The 22,117-nt window shown below is 43.8% G+C and overlaps 1 protein-coding gene across 7 annotated transcripts in view; it reads right to left on the bottom strand.

The window, feature by feature from the left end:
- Positions 1-151: 151 nt before the first annotated feature.
- ROR1 (ROR family WNT receptor 1) overlaps positions 152-22,117 on the bottom strand; it is a 135,350-nt gene continuing 113,384 nt past the window's right edge. For 5 of the 7 annotated variants that reach the window (XM_090146813.1, XM_090146811.1, XM_090146812.1 and 2 more), the window contains 5 exons: positions 11,995-12,122; positions 11,029-11,346; positions 9,959-10,204; positions 7,372-7,583; positions 154-4,022 (listed from right to left, as the gene is read on the bottom strand). In XM_090146813.1, coding sequence (XP_090002939.1) covers positions 2,598-4,022; positions 7,372-7,583; positions 9,959-10,204; positions 11,029-11,346; positions 11,995-12,122 — 2,329 coding nt within the window. In that variant the 3' untranslated portion in view covers positions 154-2,597. Of the gene's footprint in view, positions 4,023-7,371; positions 7,584-9,958; positions 10,205-11,028; positions 11,347-11,994; positions 12,123-22,117 lie in introns of all 7 variants that reach the window. The other 2 variants (XR_016469389.1, XM_031603776.2) reach the window with 2 other exon arrangements.

Here is a 22,117-nt window from a genome sequence, read left to right as displayed (position 1 = left end):
GGCTGCATATAGTTTCTTCTTTTTCTCAAACATGATATGTACAAAGTGGCAGACTAACTTTTGAGTTGGAAACTTCAGTCCTTAACAGGATAGGCTAAGAAAGCTCATCATAAAACACAGGCGAAAGAAATCATTTTTCTTTCCCAGTGAACTTTTCATGCTTAGGATGCAAAATAACTGTTTGCACTGATACATCCTCTTGAAAGTATGCAGTAGGAACATAGAAAAAATGGTTCAAGAATGACAATACAGATACTGTCTACTGAACAAGACACCGACTGAGTGCTACAGAGCTGTGGATATGAGTGAGAAGGAGCAATTCTCCAGCCACTGCTCACTTAAGAGCTAATAGGTTTGAGAAAAAAACACCTCATCAGTTCCTGTAAAGCACCTCTGTTCAAAAGTAAGTTTTTAGCATTTGGGAGCCTGGTAACCTGACACAGACACAGAAGTTAATAAGATGTAATTATTGTCTGAATCTTCAGTCAAAATTAAATTTTACCTAACACGTAACATGTTTTCATTACTGATACAGATCTAAATTTGAACCACATGGAAGCTGACATCTCAGATTCATGAAGTATTCAGAAGTCAGAAAAAGTCCTTGCTATATAATTACTGATCCTAAGCTGCAAGTACAGCTTTGTGCCTGTGCAACAGAGGAAGCCTGACAGCTCCGGATCCAGCCGCAATGCAGTGCACCAGGCGAACTCACACCATGCAGCAGGACATAAAGCTTAGGTACGGGGCTGTAAGGGTGCTTGGTAATGGGCTACACTGCCCCTGTAAGATCACAGCATTGGCAGCATCCTTCTCACAGTGCATCTATGCTATCCCTCTTCTTCTGTCAGCTCTGCGTGGTCAAGCATTCATCTTAGCTTAAGCAATGACTGCAGATATTATTGGCAGAACTCCGTGCCTGGCTCAAGTGAGCCTTTGGGCAGACTCCCATCCAAGCACATTTCATCTCACTGTAAATACAACACTTTTCATACATCTTTTACCAAAATTGAGGATATACTGATATGATTATGTTAATACAACGTTTTAATAAACAGCAGCATAAAATAATCAGTGTTTAATATCATCTCTGGCATGTGAAATACAAAAATGCACATATCTTAGTTATAAAATAGCCTTTGTTATTACATTTTCATGCTTGCCTAATTGAAATGCCCGTAATTAATAAATCAATCGTCAAGTAATACAGTGATTAAACGCATGCAGTGAAAACAAAGAAAAATATTTGTATAAGGTAGTGGCTGAATATCACCATAATATATTTCAAGAACATCTACATCAGGGTAAAAATAAAAAGAAACAGACCAAGATATAAAATGCAGAGATGTATTTTCACTTCTGCTGTACAAAACATCATCACACTTTTGTGCAAAAAGATAAAAATAAAGTCATATTATACAACATTGTCAATTGAGCAAAGATTGTTTCCATTGTGTACAAGAAAAAATACGATTCAGTACAAAAGAGAGACTGCGAAAAGTCGTTAATGTACAGCACTTCTGTAACTCATTAAAGTGGTTTCAAATGAATATTGTAGATTGCTCATACCTGAATACATTTTAGTAATTATGCACGTCATGTTTCTAGGATGAAAATTAACATTAATTCACATTATTAAAATTGACAGTAAATTGCTATCAACGGATCTGCTGCCTGATGGAATGCGAGTTTCCCTTCTTTCAGGGTTACTGGAGTCAGAGTCACTGAAATTACGTATTGATCTGAAACAATAAATATTACTGGGAAAAACTGTCATATATAAAAGTGTGGTTTGGAGCCTTTCCATTAAACAGTTGCATAGCAACAAAAGGATATACAATTTCCACTTTATCTACCTATAAAAATTATGAAATGTTATCTTTGAAGAAGTTGATTCAGGTTCTGAAATTAAAATACTTTAATTTCATTTCCTTTAAGGCAATTTCTTACAACTCTAGCCATCTTCAGCAGCCAATAGCAGATGGTTTTCTCAAGCTGATTAACTCATGCTATTGTGGTGTTGTATAAAACACCCTTTTTGGCCTGAATCTGGACTCAGACTCCCAACGTAACACAAGACCAAAATCCTACCTGAAGGAATTTATCCAGCTCTCAGGTCACATACTTGAAACATAATCCTCGACTGCAAATATTTTAACTAGCTATTGGAACTGAAATTGCACACCCAGTAGATCGCCGAATATTTGCATCTCCTAAAAAAAGAGACAAATATTAAAATATGTTTTCAGCATTAAAAAATTTCTGTGATTTAAACCACATCAGAGGCTTAACAAGCTGTGAAAAAGCGTATGATAAAATGTTCTTGTTTTAAAAAAATTCCCCCTTCCCCTCTTTGAGCTGTTGGTGGCACTTGGAGAAACAATGCGTCCATTCACAAAGCTGAGTATTCATACCACAAGGATCTTTGTCTGGTTGCTCTGCCCATCCTGTTAAGCAGTTAAACTTCACAGAAGATACTTGCTGCGATGTCTGTTAAACAACCAGAAGAATCTTTAATAAAATATTTGAATATAAATCTCTTCTACTACTTTCTAGTTTGTATCGTAAATAGTTATATTTACAAAGGCCTCACTTATTTACAATTCAGCTGAAATCATAGATTCATTAGGTCCGTGGATGCTCGAGTCTCCTAGTAGGGAAGACTGCTTCGAGTCAATTTTGTACGGTTTTTGAGTTTTGTTTCCAAAAACGGTTATACCGATTCCGCCCGGATGACTGGGAATCGACATATGGGATAGCAAAGGGATGTTTGCCTCCTGGTTGGATCCTGAAGATGGCAAACTCGTGACGTGACCTGTGCTAGTGGATCCGCTGGCACTGCTGGGAGAACGGCTCTTTGGAGGAGGACAGTGCTGGATTACCCTGGGTGGGCCCTGTGGCTGGTAGTGGGCAGCTGGGAAAGCGGCATAACCTGCTGGAATCGGGTACCCGTTGATCGGGATGTATCGCTGGTTTTGAGGTAAGGGCGGCCCTATGAACCCGGCGATCTGGCCTTGTGGTATGCCTTGTGCTGGAAACATGTAGTTAGGGTACCTGGGATTACTCAGGTTACTAACGGGGCTTGCGCTGAGGGAAGTTGTCTGAGTGGTGGCATTCCCACCTGAGGGGGTGGTAGAACTAGTGTGGCTTGAGAGGCCCTCCCAGGAGCGCAGCCTGGCGTGGATTTCTTTGAATCGCGGCCTCCGAGAGGGCAGGTCGTGCCAGCACTCCGTCATCAGGCTGTACATTCGAGGAGGACAGTCTTCAGAGCACGGCAGCAGCTGTCGTTTCCTGATCATCTCTATGACTTCTTGATTACTAAATCCGTAATACGGTTGAAGTCCAAAGCTGAATATCTCCCATAAAACAACTCCGAATGACCAAATATCTGAATCAGAAGAGAACTTGCCGTACATAATCGCCTCCGGTGGCATCCAGCGAATCGGCAAAAGAGATTTGTTTTGAACTCTGTAATAATCTGCTGAGTAGATTTCCCTTGAGAGTCCAAGGTCTGAAATTTTCACGTGAAGCTGTTCTCCAATTAAAATGTTACGAGTCGCAAGATCTTTATGGACAAAGAAATGGCTTGATAAGTATTCCATCCCTGCTGCAATCTGGACTGCAATATGCAGGAAATCCCCGTGGTCCAGGCTGGATTTTACAGTTCCATCCTCATCGCTGCTACACCCAACGTCTGAGTGTGGTGATCTCATGATAAGGAACTCGTGGAGGTCTCCTTGGTTCATGTACTCGAAGAGCATGCAGACAGGTTGCTCCTGGGTCACCACACCTAAGAGGCAAACGATGTTAGGGTGGTGGAGCTCGGCCATAAGAGATGCTTCTTGCTGGAACTCTGCCCATTGCTGGGGGTTGTTAAAGTCTTTTAGTGTCTTGATTGCAATGAGCTGAGCATGGTCCATGCCCGGAAGGTAGAGGTGTCCCTTGTAGATTTTGCCGAAAGCACATTCACCCAGTTCTTCCATGAAACGAACAGCAGAGAGAGGCAACTCCTTAGCCTTGCTCTGGGAAAGAAATGACAGCAAGAAGGTCTTTTCACACAGGAACTCTGAAAGCCATGCAAACCAACACTAGAACTCCTTCCTGGGGCTGCACAGCCCTGCAAGATGCAAGCGCAAGCACAGCAGCGGCCCCGGTCCAGATCCATCCTGAGGGATACCAGCATCCCAGCATCAGCACAGCTCAGGGCTGGAAGCCGCTTTATCTTACTCTGAACCCTGTTCCAAACCTAAATTTACTATTACTTTTTACCCTCTGCACAAGATCAGATAGAAGCAGTAAGTATGAAATATAAATATGTGCAGGAACCATCAGCATTTCAGCAAAGGCATTTATATACTTGGGTTTGGGCATTTATATACTTACAATTGAACCTGACTGATCTCAGGAATTGAGGCAATTCACATACTTCAAGCTAAGTGCACGCTGAAGTGCTTTCTGGGCCAGCGCCTACGGTTTTAGCAGAAACCTTTTTTTTTAAAGCTATGTTCTCGTAGCCAATTCTTCCTTGACTTTGCTATTAACCCTTCCATGTACAGGAGAGACTATTTCTGTTCACCCTTGACTGAATGATCAATCCTAAAGCGTGTAGGACAGTCTGCTGGAAAAAGGAGATACTGGTAAAAAGAGAAAGGGAAACCCTTTGAAACTCTGTAGTTGTTTGCTCTTAGGCCATAAAGAAGTTGCATTATATTCAAGTATCAACTTCCACACGTGCTGTTAACCTACATGCAAACACAGCCATTTTGGGCCCTCTGTATCGCTACAGGTAGTAATTTAAGGCTAATGAGTTTGGGATCTACTTTTTGCAAAGGTACGTAAACATTAGCATTTGCATTCCTGAAACATTATAGCTGCAGCTTTACAGTAGCAACAGAGGAAAATTAACTGATGTTTTAAAAAATCGTTTAGAAGTGGCATTTCTGAAGAAACGAATTCTAATTGTACTGACCACTTTCAGTTTTTAGACAAATACTGCATAAATAATCATCATCATCATCATCATCGAGCCATTTAAGCAGGCAGCCAGTAGACTGTACGGTGATGGCAGGAAATTAGCTATATTGTTGAAGAACAGATGGTTTATATTATACAAATCCTTTAGGCTAAAACTTGTTTAGGTCTGGCATATTGTAAATTATATTTTAGTAATGAAAGTGAAATGACCTCTGTCTGACCTCGGGCAGGGTTTGTCTGAACCAACATAGTGGAAAACTATGAAAGAAAATGAAGTCATAAAGTTTTGGCAGGAAGGGCTCATTTCAAGTTAAGCGGTTATAAATCTGCTTAGTTTTTGTTTGACAAGTATTTGTCATACAGCGGTGTACAAAATGTAAAGAAGTGTAAAATACATATGAGGCAGCACGCCAAAGTAAACTGAGTACAAAGGCAGAGCAATGGGAGCGAAGCCCACCGCCCCTATCTCTGCATCGGCCCCTTCCATTAGGTGAATGACAGGATGAGCTCCGTTTATTATATTTTTTGAAGGCAATTAAAATCCTTTAAAACTGAAGCGGGCTGAAATGCTAACATTTTTATTTGTCCGAGCAAACACATCCACCTCACTTGGAGCTTAAAGCCTAAGAGTGGTTTTACCCCAAGTTGACATTAATACTGGATACGGTATTTAAAAATAGGATTCCACTTCCTTTCTTTTAAAATTTTGTTTGAAAGGCAATCAAAACATCTGAAACAGGCAGAGCTCAGTTTCCTAGTAGGAAAATATAGAATGAGCATAAATAAAATGGAAAGCTTTTTGCACCATATGACTTGAAACATAACAAGAAGACAGTGTGCTCTATATTTGCAAAATACTTTTGGGTAAGTCGCTTTCCTATGAGCAGGCACGAGGCATCAGTGTGTCAGCAGCCCAGGGGGAAAATGGAGCCTTGTTCAAATGAATCTGATGTTCCCATCATTTTCAGTTTGGTGAGGATTTTAGCAAAATATCTTTGAATGGGGACCAAGAAGCAAATCCAAATTCATCAAAATACTCCACAGAAGTTGAATGCAAGGTGTAGCTGTGACACCCACCAAGCAAAATGGTTTTTAATTATTACCCACACTTAGTTTTTAAGCAGGTATTTTGTTATTAAGCACGTATTAAGCATTTTCAGATGCTCTAAGCTGTACGTGGAAGTTGAAATTAAGAACTATAAGGGAAAAAGAAAGACAAATTTGCTGTGCAGACCAAACTCTGCCTGTCCCCTCCTGCAATCCCACTATCTGTCACTATTTAAAACAAGGAGCCTCGTGTGAGCATTATGCTGTGCAACACCACGAACTTATACAGACCTTGTAGTGATCTCTGCAGTGTGGAAAGAACACTTACAACAGCAATGTTTGAAAAAAAGCAGCAAAATCTGAAGAAGCAACGCTTAGTGTTCACACTGCTAACACTTCAACAAAATCAGAATCTGGGTTAATTTCACTATTTCATCTTTCTGCAAAAATAACAGCTTGTGAAAGGCAAATCTGAGTGTTTCAGACATCACTCTCTACAGTTTCTAATTACTTGTATATGTTGGTCTTCCCTGTGAAATGCTTCACTTCCCTTAAGCTGTTTTTGAAGAGAACTGGCACGGTGTTAAGAAAGAAGACAATGAAGTAACCTTTCCAGGGCACTGTTCTGCCTGTAGGTGGCAGAAGGCATTTACAGCCCCGAGTGGGTGATCCATGCAGGTCTGCATGCTGGCTGCCCTGCTGATAAACAAGGAGCTCAAGGTTAATCGTGCTTAAATCTTAAATGATTTTAAAAGCAAGCGCTTCATGAACCTGGGACTACAGTGAAGCAAAACAACACTGGTAACAAGAGCAGCTCCACACCAGCTGTGCTGGCCAGAGCTGGAGACAGATCCTTGGGCTCTGTTTCAGTAATTTCTCTTTTAACTGAGAGAATGGGTAAGCCTGAAAAAACAAGGAGCAAATCTTTCCAAAGTGATTTCAGCTGAGTGGAGGTGACATGAGTCTATAGCAGACCCAAGAAAAAACTCTCTTGAGAAAATGCTGAATCATGTATTTTATCTGCACTACTTTCTGACTTCAGAAAGGCCTCCAAATAAGTAATCAAGAGGTACTTCAGGAATGGGCTGCTACAAAAAGCTCCAGCTTCTATTTCTGCAGATACAACAATACAGGAATTATTGTGTGGACAGGAATTAGAGTGTGGACTCTGCAGGTCCACACTCGCTATGCTGCTGCTGACAAGAGAAGCGCTCACCCGAAGTAAAGGCACCAGCAGAAACCACAAGTTGGAAATCAGTTTAACTTTTCAGCGCTGAATTGATCAAAGCATTGCACTCCCTGCCCTTACAGGCAGCAAAAAGTCAAAGCAGGAACGAGCTGCGGGCTCACCTTTGGTTTATAGGCATTGAGCATTGACATCTCCACATTCTGCCCTCTGACGTGTTTTGGCTGCCTCTGAACTGGAGGGGAGGACGACTTCTGGTTGTTGCGACAGATGCAGATGAAGAAGAAGAGCAAAGCTATGGCCAGGGGAATAGTAACACTTGGCACCAGGATATACAAGATTTCCATTTTGTTCTTTTCTTTGGCATCCTTATAATCTAGTTAGGGGAAAAACAAACAAACAAACAAACAAGCCATGAATGAAGTCTCCACGCAGCTGAACATGTCTCTAGGTCAATTAGAAGTGTTTAGAAGAATAAACTATTACAGTCCACCTTCCTTAATAATAACAGAGCAATTCATTTTGTTGAGTAACAATTCCCCAGAAGTACAGAATGGCAGGAACACCAACGAGCCAGGAACCACTTCACTGCAGCATGTGGGTTCAAACCTCCTCGCGTCACAGAATAGCTGACTGCTGTCATGTGGCTAATGCTTGGGGTCAAATGAAGCAATGGTTCAGTACAGCCCCACAGAAGTTAATTTCTAAAATGGCTTATGGAAGAAAGACTTCAGCAGGTTTGTGGGCAGCTGTTGAAAAGGACAGTTTCGTCTCTCATCTATTTCCAGCCTCCTGTTCTCAGCATTTCACTACATTTGTCTTTGCTAAGGCTCATGCTTCAATTGCTCCATGTTTCCCATATCCAAGTTGACAAACTTTTATGAAACGTATCTATTGCAGCTTGTGAGACAACTGAAAGATACAGTTGAAGAAAGGAAAAGAAAGCAGCAGCATGAAGCAGATGGAGACCTGGGCACTAGTTCATCACCTGAGCTACTTCAATCAAAGGAGATTATTATTCTTATTAAGTAGCAGCCCCTGCCACGAAGCCTCATTAGGTTAATAGGTTTCTTGAGAGCCACCCCAATTAAATTCATTTCCCATTTAGGCATGTCCTGGTTAGACAGAATGCACAATACTTATTAAAATTTGCCTGAAACGGCTCTTTCAGCTCGTCCAAAAACAGCAGAATGCAACTCCCACTTGGTATTTGGGTTTTACTATGCTGATTAGCATTCAACAATTAAATTACTGCTCACCTGATATAGCTCTATTTGTCTGTACTTAAAATAATAATGCCATACAACCCAGCTGTACAGCAAGTACCATTTAAGGCAGTGGTGAGAGGTAATTAAAACCCTTGTTAGGCTGGCTGGCTCAAAGAATTCCTATCTCATTTATTATCTAGTAAAATGTTCAAACCAGAGACTCTTGCAAGACAGCCAAAAGTGTTCTGCTTTCAGCTAGTACACATCAAAAGACCAAAACAGTCCTGGGATCTCAGAGCCCATCTAGAGGGGGGCTTGCAAGCAGCTCCCCTCCAGCAATTCCTAATTACCCAATTATCCAGATGCCCTATGGAAGGCATGGGCTGTGCCAGGTTCCCCCACCTGGACCAACCCAGGCACCTGCAGCTCATGCAGCAGACAGCCCAGGGCTGACCAGACCTGTGGAACATCCTGACTGCTGCCTGGGTCCATGTTATATAGCTTAAACTACTCTTGTGCAGTCCATCACTGTGCCTAATGAAGAAGAAAAATAGCAGAACTGAAACAGCATGAAAAGAGATAAAGGACTGAAAACCGTATATGAATTTTAGAGAGGGTTTGTGATGTACATGATGATCCCAAACTGTCTGCCTGTCCCCAATCTATTCTTTCACTAAAGACATAATTTAGATCCCATTTTGGCATTGATTCCCATCTTTCCAATAATTGAAAAAGACTTTGGCACATGTCTCACTGGAGGAATGTTCATAACCATAACCAGAAATAATTTGATTTGGTTCTGGCCATTGAACAGTAACATTAAAAGGTATCTCCTTTCCAAGGGAAAAGGCAATGTCACTGTCACAACTTGGAAGCAACATAAAATTGTGTGTGAAACTTTGTACTATGAATTTCCAGAGCATTTCTGTGTGCATTTCTGGCATGACCATGCTACTAGTTGTTAGTTTTCTTGGCATGCTATAGGCACTGTTATTTTTTAATGCAGGTTAAACCATTAGGAACCATTTGTTTAGGTCTGCAATCCACTTCCCCTTAGAAGTCTTAGAAAAGGAAAATAAAATGTGATCTGAATCTCAGTTTTTTATTTTTATTTTTATTTGCAAGTCCAAAATGCAGCCAGGGCATTTTGGTAAACACAAACCAAAAAGGCATTTTGTTTGGACTGAGGAGTCCAATGGCAACCTGGGAATCCTGGAATGCTCGGGCTGAGCTACCAACTCCAGGGGAGCTATTCCTTACTAAAATATTTTCATGCCACTAGTTTGCCAGTGGCACAGGCAGTAATGCTCACAGGGTCAGGTGGGGGTGAGGGAAAGGCTGAGCCCCAGAGAGCAGTGGGCACAGCACCACTCCCAGGGCAGTGGGTCAGCCCTGGAGCTCAGGGAGCGCTGGGACACCGCTCTGCCACAGAGCTGGGCTTGGGTGCTGCTGTGGGGAGGTTGGGCTCAGTGCTCCTTGTGGGTCCCCTCCAACGTATTGTGTGATAATATATAGTAAGTGCCTATGGTAAGACAGTAATTACCGCATGCCGGGACGTCGCAGATCTCGGACTTGAAATTCTCATCCAAGGTGAAGCACCACGGGGCGTCCTTCTGGTTGCCGGGGTTGCGGCAGTAGGAGTGCCCCCCGTTGAGCTCAGGGTACCTGATGGCAGTGAAGGTGTGTGTGTGCGGGTACTGCGAGTTCCACGGCTGGCACTGCCGCCCTGACCTGGTCACACTCACCGTTCCCCGGTAGTCCACCCCTGTGCTGTTGTAGCATTTGTGATCTGGAAGAGAAGATAACAGAAAGCAAGGATTTGCACGCTTCTTCTGGCCCGAGGCCTGTGAAGCCAGCTCAGGAGCACGGGCTTCCAATTTGCTGCGGCTGCAATGCGGGGCCTGCTTTGCATTCACATTCCTGGGAGGATTTAAAGCTTATGCTTCTGTAATGAAAACAGCTTATGCCAAGCGTTTTTAATATAAGATACACAAAAGAAGTAAAAACTACAGTAGGAACCTGAATTGCAGCCATTATTTTCGCATGAAGGTGGAGAGTTTGTGGAAGCCATGTGTTATACTTGGTTATTCAGATGTACAAAGGTTGGGAGCAGGCAGCAGACCTGCCTGACCGAAGGCTGAGTTCGGTGGCTGAATTAGGTAGGGACAACCCTGGACTGGACCCAAGAGATGCAGGTAAGCACCCTGGAGCTGCACAGGGAGGCTGAAGCTGCCTGTTCATAGCAGGGGAGATGGACTTGATGACCTTTACGAGTCCCTTCCAACTCAAACAGTTCTCTAATTCTCTAATTCCCCAGTATTCAAATACTTATGCTGCCATTGTTTCCCTCTACTTATTAATTCCAAAAGGTAAGAACCAAATTAATGGATTTTGATGTAAGCACAGGGAAAGCTAAAGAAATAACTGAAAAAATATTTCTGAATTTAGCCCACGCCAGACTGGTGTGAGCAGAAGTGCCCTAAGGGAGAGTGGTAAAGCACAGTGCCTTTGCACTTTCACAACCCAGCACTAGCTCCAGCGCTGAGGCACAGGCAGCCTCGTCCCCTTCACCATTACATTTTCTGCATGGACATACAACCACTTTTCACTTACTTTTATTTATGGGATCTGCCATGGGAATCCCAATCCGAATACAATTGACGGCTTCGGGGCTGTCTGGCTGGGGAAGATCTTCGCAGTTGGGCAGCTTTAATCTCATCAGAATCATGGGATTGGATCTAGCAAAAATATACTCAGTCTGACACAGGACATTCTCCAGAATTTCACATTCGTCGCGGCACAGGTCTCGTGGCTTGGGAGCTGGGGAGGTCTCATCGCAGTAGGGGAAGGCATAGTGGCAGAGTGAAGGAATAGCAAACTGGGAGCATTTATCCGACAAATGGCTGGAAGTGCCAATCATGGTGAAGGCAGCTGCAAAATATACAAGAGGATTTTACCTAACCCGGTGGGAATTTCACTCCTGTGCTTTCGCCTTCCCAGCACAGCCCTCCCTTCCCACTGTGGCTATTACTTTCAGAGATCCAGGTGACGAACAGACCTTCCAGAAATACACAGCACTAATTGCATTAAAAGTTATTAACGATGCTGATTTCGCTGACAGAGAAAACACATCTGGTTTTCAACACTGGCCTAATGTTAAGCACGTTACCAAAACCCAAAATCTAATTATACATTATTTCCCCAAGTAATTTACAATGGCTTGCAAAGTCACTGGATATTTGGATATCTTTGGACCAATAAGTGAAAATCAAAGTGCTTGCAGGCTGCACAATGACAAAACTCCCCAGAGGCATTCAAGGCCAGGCTGGATGGGGCTGTGAGCAACCTGGCCTAGAGGGAGGTGCCCTGCCTATAGCAGGGGGTTGGAATTAGATGATCTTAAAGGTCCCTTTCAACCCAAACCATTCTATGATTCATGAAAACCAGTATCCGTGCTGAGGAGCTCACAGCAACAGAGGATCAGCAGCAAACAAAACAAAAAGCGTTGCACTTTATAAAGCATTAGCAGCTTTTTCAAAGAATTTTTCTAGGAAACAGACAAGTGCATTTTTTACCCACCTGTGATCTGATTTTCTATTTCACCTTGCATATGCAAAGACTCCATATAAATGGTCCGATTTCCAATAAACCGTGCACAAGCGATCCCCCGGTAGGGCTGGCAAAACCCATCTTCTTCGTACTCATCCCTGAAATCAATCATAAACACAAAGGGGTGAAATGTTTCACACGCGATTCTGCAACAAAACGTCTCCCCGGGGTGCTGGCGCTCGGATTATCCGCGCCCGACTTGAGGAGCTCACAGCGTTTGTCCTGCAGCCCGCGATTCGTTCTGGGGATGCTGGCGCAGTGCAGTGCCTGCACGCCGTCCTCGCCTCCATTAAGAGCCTGTGATAAGGGATTATATGGTCTTTAGGTAGTGCAGAGGGCACGGCACAGGCTTTGCATCCCCGCAGCGCCGCAGGTAGTTTTCAGGAGGTCACAAATGATTCTGAAGTGAACGTAAGGAGCACACCACATCCTGAGTGTTCAGCTGCGTGGTAAAAACGGGTATCTGTTGCTGAACCAAACCTGTCCTTTAACAGTGATGAGCACAGCGGGAAGAGTTACACTGGCAGAGACAGAATTAGAAGTGTATATGAAAATCACACCCCTCCCAGCCCCCAAATAGGAAATGTTTCCTCAGTCCTCCACCGGTGTGGCAATAGTTATTGCTAAAACAGAACCACAGCTAAACCAGGAGTTAAGAAGCCAGATTTCTTTCATTAGGTGCTTTGTTTTATACACTATAGGAGACATTCAATGCATAAATCCAGATGTGAAATTATTTGCCAATATTCTTCAAACAAAGCAAAGAAAGGAAATGACTAAGCCTCTGAAGACCAGAGCAGGCACTGCTTACTTTGAGCAGGTAAGGCACAGCCTGCTGCTGGCACACAGCTTTATGGGGGTTTCCACCAGGGGTTTGCAGGCGAGAATCTGCCCTTTCACTTTCTCACTTTGAGAACCCAGTTGGAGACATTTGGGACCCACCTCCTGAGCAGACACCTCGGCTCTGCTGAGGTCACGGTGCAGGGAGAAGCTTAATGAATCATTAATATTTTCTGCTATTCGTGCCAATACCCACATTAGACAGATCCTATACGGCTCTCAAGCGAGGAAAAGTGATATTGGAATACCCCCAGGTATGATCGTAGCTGGCTTAGGCAACAGGTTACTTACTTTCTGTATTTCTTTCCCCTAAATTCATCCTCCCCCAGACACTGAAAGCATAGCAGCACAATCAGACTATGCTGCTAATAGGGGAAAATCACATCTTTTTTAATCAACTCTGCTATTAGGTTTAACAAAAGCCACTTTCATCCCCTCCCGGAGACCTTGGCTGTGAGAGCTTGGAAATGCAAATGGCACGTCCTGCTTTGAAGTCACCCTGCATTGTGTGCAGGGCTTAGAGCAGCGTCCAGCCTGGCTCCCAGCGCCCTGTCACTAATGGGATTAGAGGGCAGAAGTGCTGGGATCACCCCTTGGGACACCCCACACACCTCCCTGTTCTGTGCAGCTGCTGGACCGTGGGCCCAGGGCTCCCACAGCACCTGGAGTGGAGATGGAGAAGAGGGCTGGATGGGAAGTGGGAACCTTCCACAGCCAACTGCCATCTGCTGAGAGACGGGTGGGAAGGGGCCCAGGTATCACTGGATGGTGGTCCCAAGATGTTCTCAAGGATACTGGAAACTGGAGTGTGAAGGCATCATCTCTAAACTGCCAATCGATCTTCATTAACTAGAGCAGTGGTAGGCTGAGATGTGCTGGGTAAAGCACAGCCAATGCTAACAGGCTGGCCAGCATTGGTGATGCAGACAGCTGAGCACATCGGCGTGTTTCTGCACAGTTGGAGATGGCCAAAATCCTCTGCTGGTTCCTGAAAGAGCACCAGCTGAAATGCACTGAAAAGCACAGCACTTACCGCAGGCTCTGGAAGCCAATGCTCCATCTTCTAATCAATTAATCCCCAAACAGAATAAAACTCATTACTTATTAACAATTCATATATATATATATTTAATTGTATTATAGTTTAATAGGAGATTTAACTCAAGGACTGCACCTAACAACAACCGCTCTCATAGATAACCAAGATGCACAATTTAAGCACTCAATTAGAGAACACAAAATCAGGAGGAATGCAGTTAACATCAGCAAAGCAAATTCCCCTCGCACTGAGATTCACCTTTGAACTAAAGAAGACTGATGTGCAATGGCTGCAGTGGCACGGCTTGCTGGTGAGCAGGGCCACCTGCTTACCTTGATGGAAATGCCCCAAGGAACAGGATTTGGGAGATTATCTTGGGAGGTGAAGATTAGAGGAAAGAGGAGAGCTGAGATCCCAAAGCCTCTGCATGCCAGAGCAGAATCTGCAGAGGGACGATGGAAAATGAGTGGCTCAGATGGAGGCACTGGCTTGAACTGTCTTGGAAAACAGCTCCATGTTGGGGCAGAAGATAAATCAAATGGAGTGGGAGCAGCAGAGTGGGACAGAGCTCTTGCCTGGCCTTAACACATCCGCACCTCCTGCTGCCAGCTGGCAGCTGCCTCTAGCTGGCTTTAAATGCAGAAGGGATGGAGGCCGAGGCTGCCGATTCCTCCCACGTAACCCATTTGATGCACACCTCCCGTGCTTCATGGTCCTGATATGACCCCACCCACAGCAACATGGTGGGTCCTGTGGCTCGACAGGAGGTAAGATAGGAGCCATTCTGCAATTAACATGTTAAAATCAACAGACAGGCTTAAGTCCTAATGAGAGAGAAGACAATCCATACCTGTGGGCACTGCTGACTGGGGACAGACACATGAACACAGCGCCCCACCTCCTGCACATCCCACACCTCACAAACCCTCACAGTGACTACACAGAAGAAGGAAAGCACTGGATTTTAATGCCTGACAGATGATAGAGCACTTAACTGTTTTAATGTTATTTCTTTTCACATTTGGTTTCCACTCTTTGTTAGACCAACCCTGATGTTTACCTTGGATGTTGCCCATCGCTGTTAGATCCTGCTGCAGCTCCCCATGCACCAGCACTTCTAGCTCCACGAGATAACAGTGCCACGGATTAAGCTTACACCGTACTCAGGTGTCCTCAAATATCTGATTGCACAAAATCAAACTCACAGCACAAAACAAAATTGCCAACAACTGACAAAGAACTCATCGGGGTTCACACCAACAGCAGGCCAGGGAACTCGATTTGGTAAAGTTTTGTTACCAGACTTTACTATGAAAGATTGAATAAATTAATAGAAAAGCTGGACCTTCCGAGATCATGTTGTATTTATTTTTATAACATCCAATTAACTGAAGTTAAATATTCCAAAGATGGTGTAATTGTGCACCACGCCCCATGGATTTCTCTCTTTTTTTTTTTCCAGCTTTGAGCAGGACTTGCATGATTATTTGATGAGAAAGACTCACAAAACCATTTTGATATGTTTTTGGGCAAATGAGAGATGGAGGACAAGGCAAGCCCAGGTCCCAAACACTTTGAATGTCCCAAGAGAAGAGACAGGAGCCCCACTCTCCCTTCTGACACTCTTTACAGCACTGGCACACTGCTAGATGCACTACCACAGCGAGGATTTACAAAAAGCAGCCAGGAAAAGACACTGTAATGTGCACTGACAGAGGAAGATGGTGATGTAAAGCCAGCATGGGATTAAGGCATGTGTGCAAAACCTGTTTTAGGACCACTAACAGGTATGAGGAGCGACAGCAAATAAATGCAGCATTATCTCTAAGATCCACCCAGTGGAGAAGGAATAGCGCTGGCTCTGTGTGAAGGCTGTCCAGACAATTTCTCATTTACAAAGTGAAAGGCATTTTGTCTTGCTTAATTTTTTATTTTTTTACTGCAGCACTCAACTAGTCACAGCTGTTTATCTAAATAATTTATATCCAGCAGCAGAGCAGTGATGGGAAAACGCAGCCAGCACTGCCCAGCTCAGACAACTGACTGCTTTATGCCCTTCTCTTCCAAGGGAACACTGCTCGGTCCCACCACCCCTGCACAACCCCTGTGCCCCTCAGCAGCTGCCCCAAGAGGGCCCTGCTTGCTGCTGAAACCTGCACTGACACATCCCACATCTGCAACCCGCAGCCTGGGTGATGATGGTGCTGCTTTGAAGGAGTTGAGTTCATAACAAACGCTGACGGGCAACAGCGTGGAGGGAAGAAACTTGCTCCATAAAATTTTGCAATTAATTAAAAGGTGTATCAATAAACTTTTATTACCACATGTATCAAATACACCCTCTGTGCATGCTTAAATGCTGTATAAATTATTTTACATTGTCAAATAAATTGTGTTCTGTTCCATACTCGTGTTCCAGCTTTGCTCAGAATAAAAGGTACAGAGTTTCCACTTGGCAGATATCCCTTAAAGCAAACAGATGAATAATATTCTGTCAGACTTTCCAAAGAGCAAAAACCCATTGCTTGTGCCTGACTTTGAAAATGGGAACGTACTGGCTCTGTTTCATAACAGTATTTCAGAAATGGGAAGGCTGCATTTTACTTTGTAAAAAGAAGAGAACTGCCCAGACTTGCACGTCACCGTGTAATTTAAGAAAAAGTTCTGTGTAATATAAGCTATTGACGCTTTGACACCCCTCTAAAGTCACAGGGCAGATAGGGTTTAACCAGCTCACTAGAAACGCAAGGGCATAAAATAAAAAATTAGTAATGCTGGGTTTTGTCATCGTTACATTTACAGACTCCCAAAGCACCGCTGAGACACCTCTTTCCCAACCATAATCAAAAAATAATTCAATGAGCAAGGATGATCTGCCTGAGCAGTGACTTCATTTAGTTATTTCTTCTCTTCCCCACTGACAGCTGGTTCTATGTGATGCCTCCAACCTGGACATGGATACAGCATCAAAAATGGATGTGCCTCTGGGCTGCTGCTCTGCAGGGCTCAGCACAGGGAGGGCAGCCAGTGGCCCAGGCCAGCTCTGCGGCCACATGACGGCCATTCCCTGCTAAAATTGGGACAGCCAGAGCTCCCGGATCACCCCAAATCTCCCAATCACATGGACATGTTGCTTGGGGCTGCCAAACATTGCGCTCACCACCCTGCTCACTTCTGGTCAGGGATTTGGGTGCTGGAAGGCAGCTGGAACCACAAGTGGTTCTGCTAACCAAAGGCGGGCAGCAGTGTGGAACCCACAGTTTGGAAGCTTAATAAAGTACAACTCCCACACAATTAATCCCTTGGCAAGGATGCACCAATTCACAACTGCATGCTTTTTTTTGTCACTGTAAGGAAATTTTACAGCGTCTCTATCAAAATCATTCATTTTTGGAAAGCAAAAGCTGCCTAGATGAGCTCAATACCTGTAGTCATGAAGTACTGACCAAAACCAACCAAATTATCTGGGATGTTAGCCTCTGAGATTCACTCTTTTTCTCCTCTTAAACACTCTATATAACAACCCCTCCCTCCCAAACTCCTCTCACACAGGCAGTGGCCCCATGCACGGGCTGGGCGGTGTGCTGGCTCGGCAGCTGCAGCTGGTTAGGGAACGACCCTGGTAACAGTGCTTGGATCTTTCCTGGCACATCTGTTACATCATTATTCAAGATGAACTGCAAATCATATGCTCGCAGTTAGGGAAATGGCAGGAAACTTCTCGCACTCATGTTCTGTTTGACAAAGCTATTTTAGGGTTATGTTTGGAAGGTCGCTTTGTCCAAGTTTTGAGATGCAGGAGAAAAAATGTAACATGTTTTTGAAGAGCAGTCAGGCAGGATAAGATTACAAGTGCTAAGTGTTGCCTCTTGTAGCAAAGCTTTGTGCTGCACAGCCAAACACGCTCCTTCCCCCCCGGACTCTCACGGAGCCACGATGATCTCACATACACATCCCTTATCCGCCTCTCATCAGGCATTAACCTTTAGATAAGGAGGGCTTGATGGAACGCTTGTCTGCTGCACACCATCATTCTGCTGCAGCCATTCTGCAGGAGTGATGCCAGGCCACAGGAGTGATACCAGGCTGCAAGAGCAAAACCAGGCCATGGGAGCAATATCAGGCCATGGGAGCCATACCAGGCCGCAAGGAGCCATACCAGGCCATGGGAGCCATACCAGGCTGCAAGAAGCCATACCAGGCCATGGGAGCCATACCAGGCCGCAAGGAGCAATACCAGGCCATGGGAGCCAGACCAGGCCGCAAGGAGCCATACCAGGCCTGTCTGACAGTGACCAGGTGCAAATGAATTGGACCAGACCACATCCCATCTACATCCATCTCATCAGGGAGCAACCCTCAAACAGTCTGACCAAGCCGCTGCCATGAGCTGGTGCAGCTCTTTTGGTGTGAGCAACAAAAAGCCTCCAGATCCAAAGGTGCTCCTACATCAACCATCTCTTGGCTTCCACAGGCACTGCAGATATCTGAGTGAACGCCCTGGCCAGGATGTTGTTGTTCCCTGGAGTCTCTCCTGACCCTTAGCATTGCCATACAGGAGAATTACTACAGCACGAGGCACTTTCTGACAACAGAATGGGAGAACAACCAACCCCTGCCCCTCAGGGAACTCCCAGGGGCTTTACACCAGGAGCACAAACAGTGAGACAAATCACTACGGACACACTTAGACTGCATTCTGTCTCTTGTCAGATAGAAGTCCTCAACATCAAGAAATTTATTCATTACTCACTCACACAAAGGAGGTCATTCACCCTTCTTTCTGCCATAAAATAAGTTGGAGATTACATTGCGTGTCTCCTCCCCGCAAACTGGATTTCTTCCCCCATAAAATTCACAGAAAGGTGCACCTTTGTGATGTATTTAAAAATAAAAAATAATAAAAAAAAAAAACAACAAACCCCAGCAACTTTAAATGCAGCAGAAATACAGTAATACAGTCAGGGTTCAGACACCTTTCAAATAGCTTCTTCTGGACATTAAGGGCTTTATTCCCCAAAATTTAACTGCCCCTTTATAGGCATAATGTGGCCTCAGAGTGAGCGTTCATGCAACTGATACCGCAAGAGAAGCTCTCTTTACATCAAACGCATGGCAGAACCTGGCTGTAATGTATAAGGAGCTGGGTCCTCTGAGGTGTGCTGCTCTGAGAAAACAGCAGAGAAAGGGCACTGTGAACCCCTGTGATTAGAAAAGACTAAGAATAATAACAAAGTTTTAAGTAACACCTTTTTGCTTGCCTTACATTAAATCTCCTTTGTCACGTGTCCCTTCTTTTTTGGAAAAACTAACATTTTAAACTTTCCAGTTAGCACTGCAATGATTCCTGTCTGTCCCACTACTGCTTACTCATTATCAACAATGGAAATTATTCAGCAAGAGAGTGTGTTTGCTGCTATATGATACCAGCTTTTGCAGCAGGATCATTGTCTTCCAGAACACACAGGAAATAATCCACATTCATAAATTGAAATATCACAAATGCAAACATTTAATTCAAAACAAAACATATTTTTATGATACTAACACACAGACCATTTCAATAACGTGGGAAAGTAAGTACATTTTCAAGCTAATTTTCCAATCTACAAATTATTTGCTTTCTCTCCCACAGAAGACACCCAAACATCCTATTCTCCAGTGATGTGCCTTAAAGACCCGTTTCATTCCTTGCTAAAACTAGTGCAGACTGTTCGCTGCCCACAGGGACTCCTTGCAGAAGTCAACATCCCACTCCTTCCTTCTGCCTCAGGACACTGCAAATACAGCTCTGAACTATTTATTTATAACTGATAGTAAATCTTCCGTGGCACCATGAGCCAAATCTGAATGCTACAAAGGGAGTTTGAGGACTTCTGCAGCCCATTTTATCTCTCACTAACCTTTTCCTGCTCTACCTTATTTTCTTAAGTCACAGCTTCTTTTTTTTTTTCTTCTCCTCCCTCCCCTCTCCTTCCTTCTAACATTTAATTTGTCTTATGTGACTCAAATAAGTCTTTCTTCTGGTGACCTAATATTTTAACCTTAAGCATGATGAAAAACAGACTTCACAAATCTGACACTTGAATTAAAAGTGAAACACATGCCTCAGCAGAAGTTAATTAAAAATAATACATATAATGTTAGCTTGTTTAAACTATTATTCGACCAAAAATTTGCACCCATCAATAACCACTACAGCCTGCAGTCACTACAAATATAAAAGTAACCACCACAAGCTTAAGCTGCCTGCAAAATTAGCTGTTTTACTTCTCCTTTTACTTAACAAAGCTGACAGAGATGCTGGTGAAGCTGTTTAGCTCTGCTCAGGGGCTGCTGGGGCACACTCTGTGCAAGGGCTGCCTGCCCACAGGCACAGACCTCAGCACACCCAGACCCAAACAGATGGCTGCTGGATGCCCTGCTCCTGCAGCAGACACAAGTTGAGGTAACTAATTACCTGTGCAGGTACGTAGCCTTGCTCCTCTTGATGTGGTAACTCCAGCCCGGAATGTATACATGGCCCTTTCTGCTGGGCTGAGCACTTCAAAGCAAGCACGCTGGATGGAGAGCGATTATGTGGAAAAAGATGACCTGACATTCCAGACTCCTTTAAAAAATCTAGTGGAAAACACATTTTTCTACAGGGCTTTCTTAGGAATCCTGTCAAGGTAGGAAGGCAGCGTTTTTCCCTGCTGATGAGCAGTCTGGGGGTTGCTGAGTTGATGAGCATAATGCTGTGCTTTGGCTGGGGGTAGCTGGTAAGCCCCAGACCATTTTAAGCAGTTAGTCTTATTTGAAATAGTTGGTCAAGTTTAACAACTGTGAAAACATTTAAAGTTCACATAACTTGCAGGTCTATCATAAATTCTGCTACTGACAGACACACATAAATAGAGGCTACCCAGCTGGGAATAGCCAGTCTGCTTGAAAGGGTACCGTGAGTTATATTGCACTGAGAATGCCTTCTGAAAAAGATTGCTTTCGAGATAAGAAACTCATTCTTAAGACAACAAACATGAGGGAAAATATGCTTCGGTGAAAATTAAGATCTGTCCATCCACTCCCTAAAGGTAATAGAATAAGGCATAGGGAACTTGTTTGCTTTCTTTAGGAGCATTACACCTCGCTGCACAGAGCAGCATGAAGCACTCTTCAGTAAGTGGGACCAGAAGATTCCTATTTCAGTTAGCCTTGAAAGGACGCCCAGCCTAAACGACAGAGATCCTGACCTGAAGAAAGAGCTGTGTAAAAATGGCAGCTGCCTGTTCAGAAATGGGCCAGATATCAATCCAAACTTCTCAGCAAAAGATGCAGTCGCTGCCATTTTCTCCTGCTACCCTGAAAGAATGAACCCTGAACACACCTTCCCTCCTATCCTAGAGCAGCAGCACTGAAAGAATTATTAAGTAAATTCTGACCTCCCTTAGATTTTTCTGTTTATCCCGGCTGTAAGTAAAGAAGGAAACATGGCTGATTTTGCAAGGCCAAGCAGTTAGAAACACTGCCAGCTTAAAATGTTTGTCCAAGGAACTCAAAGGAAAACCCAGCTCATTTGCAATAAGGTGTTTGTACAAAACATGCAAGATAATGCCATCTGGCAGTTCATTTGCAGCCAGTAGCTGCTCTTCAAGGGGAAATAAACCACCTTTCTGCTTCCCAAACCAGCACTGTTTCTTCTTGTTCAAATGGCAGAAGAAGAAAAAGTTACATATTTTTCTGGACTGGTTGCAAGATACACAAGTACCTGATATTTACCAAGAGATAAAAACTATGCTGTTTATTTATTATTATTATTTTTATTCCAGCATGACAGCAACTGAAGATACCAATTTGATGAAGCTTTGCATTAGAAGTAATTATGCTAACTTACCACCATGTATTGGATGACAGAATTCTAAGACAATTTGCAAGCAATCTCTTCCATACATTGATGCAGAGGACATTTGGAGCCCTGACAGCACCCAGCTGCACCACTCCTTGGAAGGGTCTGCTCCCAGGCTCAGCACAGTGGGTTGAGCCACGGGACACATTTCAGCTGTAATTCTGAAATTAATTGGTATCGATAAAGTTATACGCACACTGTAAATGATATCAATGCATTCCCTCACTGAAAAAATATTATTTCAGATAAAAGTAGCTCCAAAAACTGTTCCTAAAGCGTTGCTTAAATAAAGTCTGTCCTGGCACGCTTTTGCAGTTGTGCTTTATCAA

The sequence above is a fragment of the Phasianus colchicus genome, chromosome 9, assembly GCF_987193195.1.
Source record: "Phasianus colchicus chromosome 9, bPhaCol1.hap1.1, whole genome shotgun sequence".
In the NCBI taxonomy this organism is placed as follows: domain Eukaryota; kingdom Metazoa; phylum Chordata; class Aves; order Galliformes; family Phasianidae; genus Phasianus; species Phasianus colchicus.
Note: the sequence above shows the minus strand (reverse complement) of the source record. Positions and strands in the feature narration are given on the sequence as shown.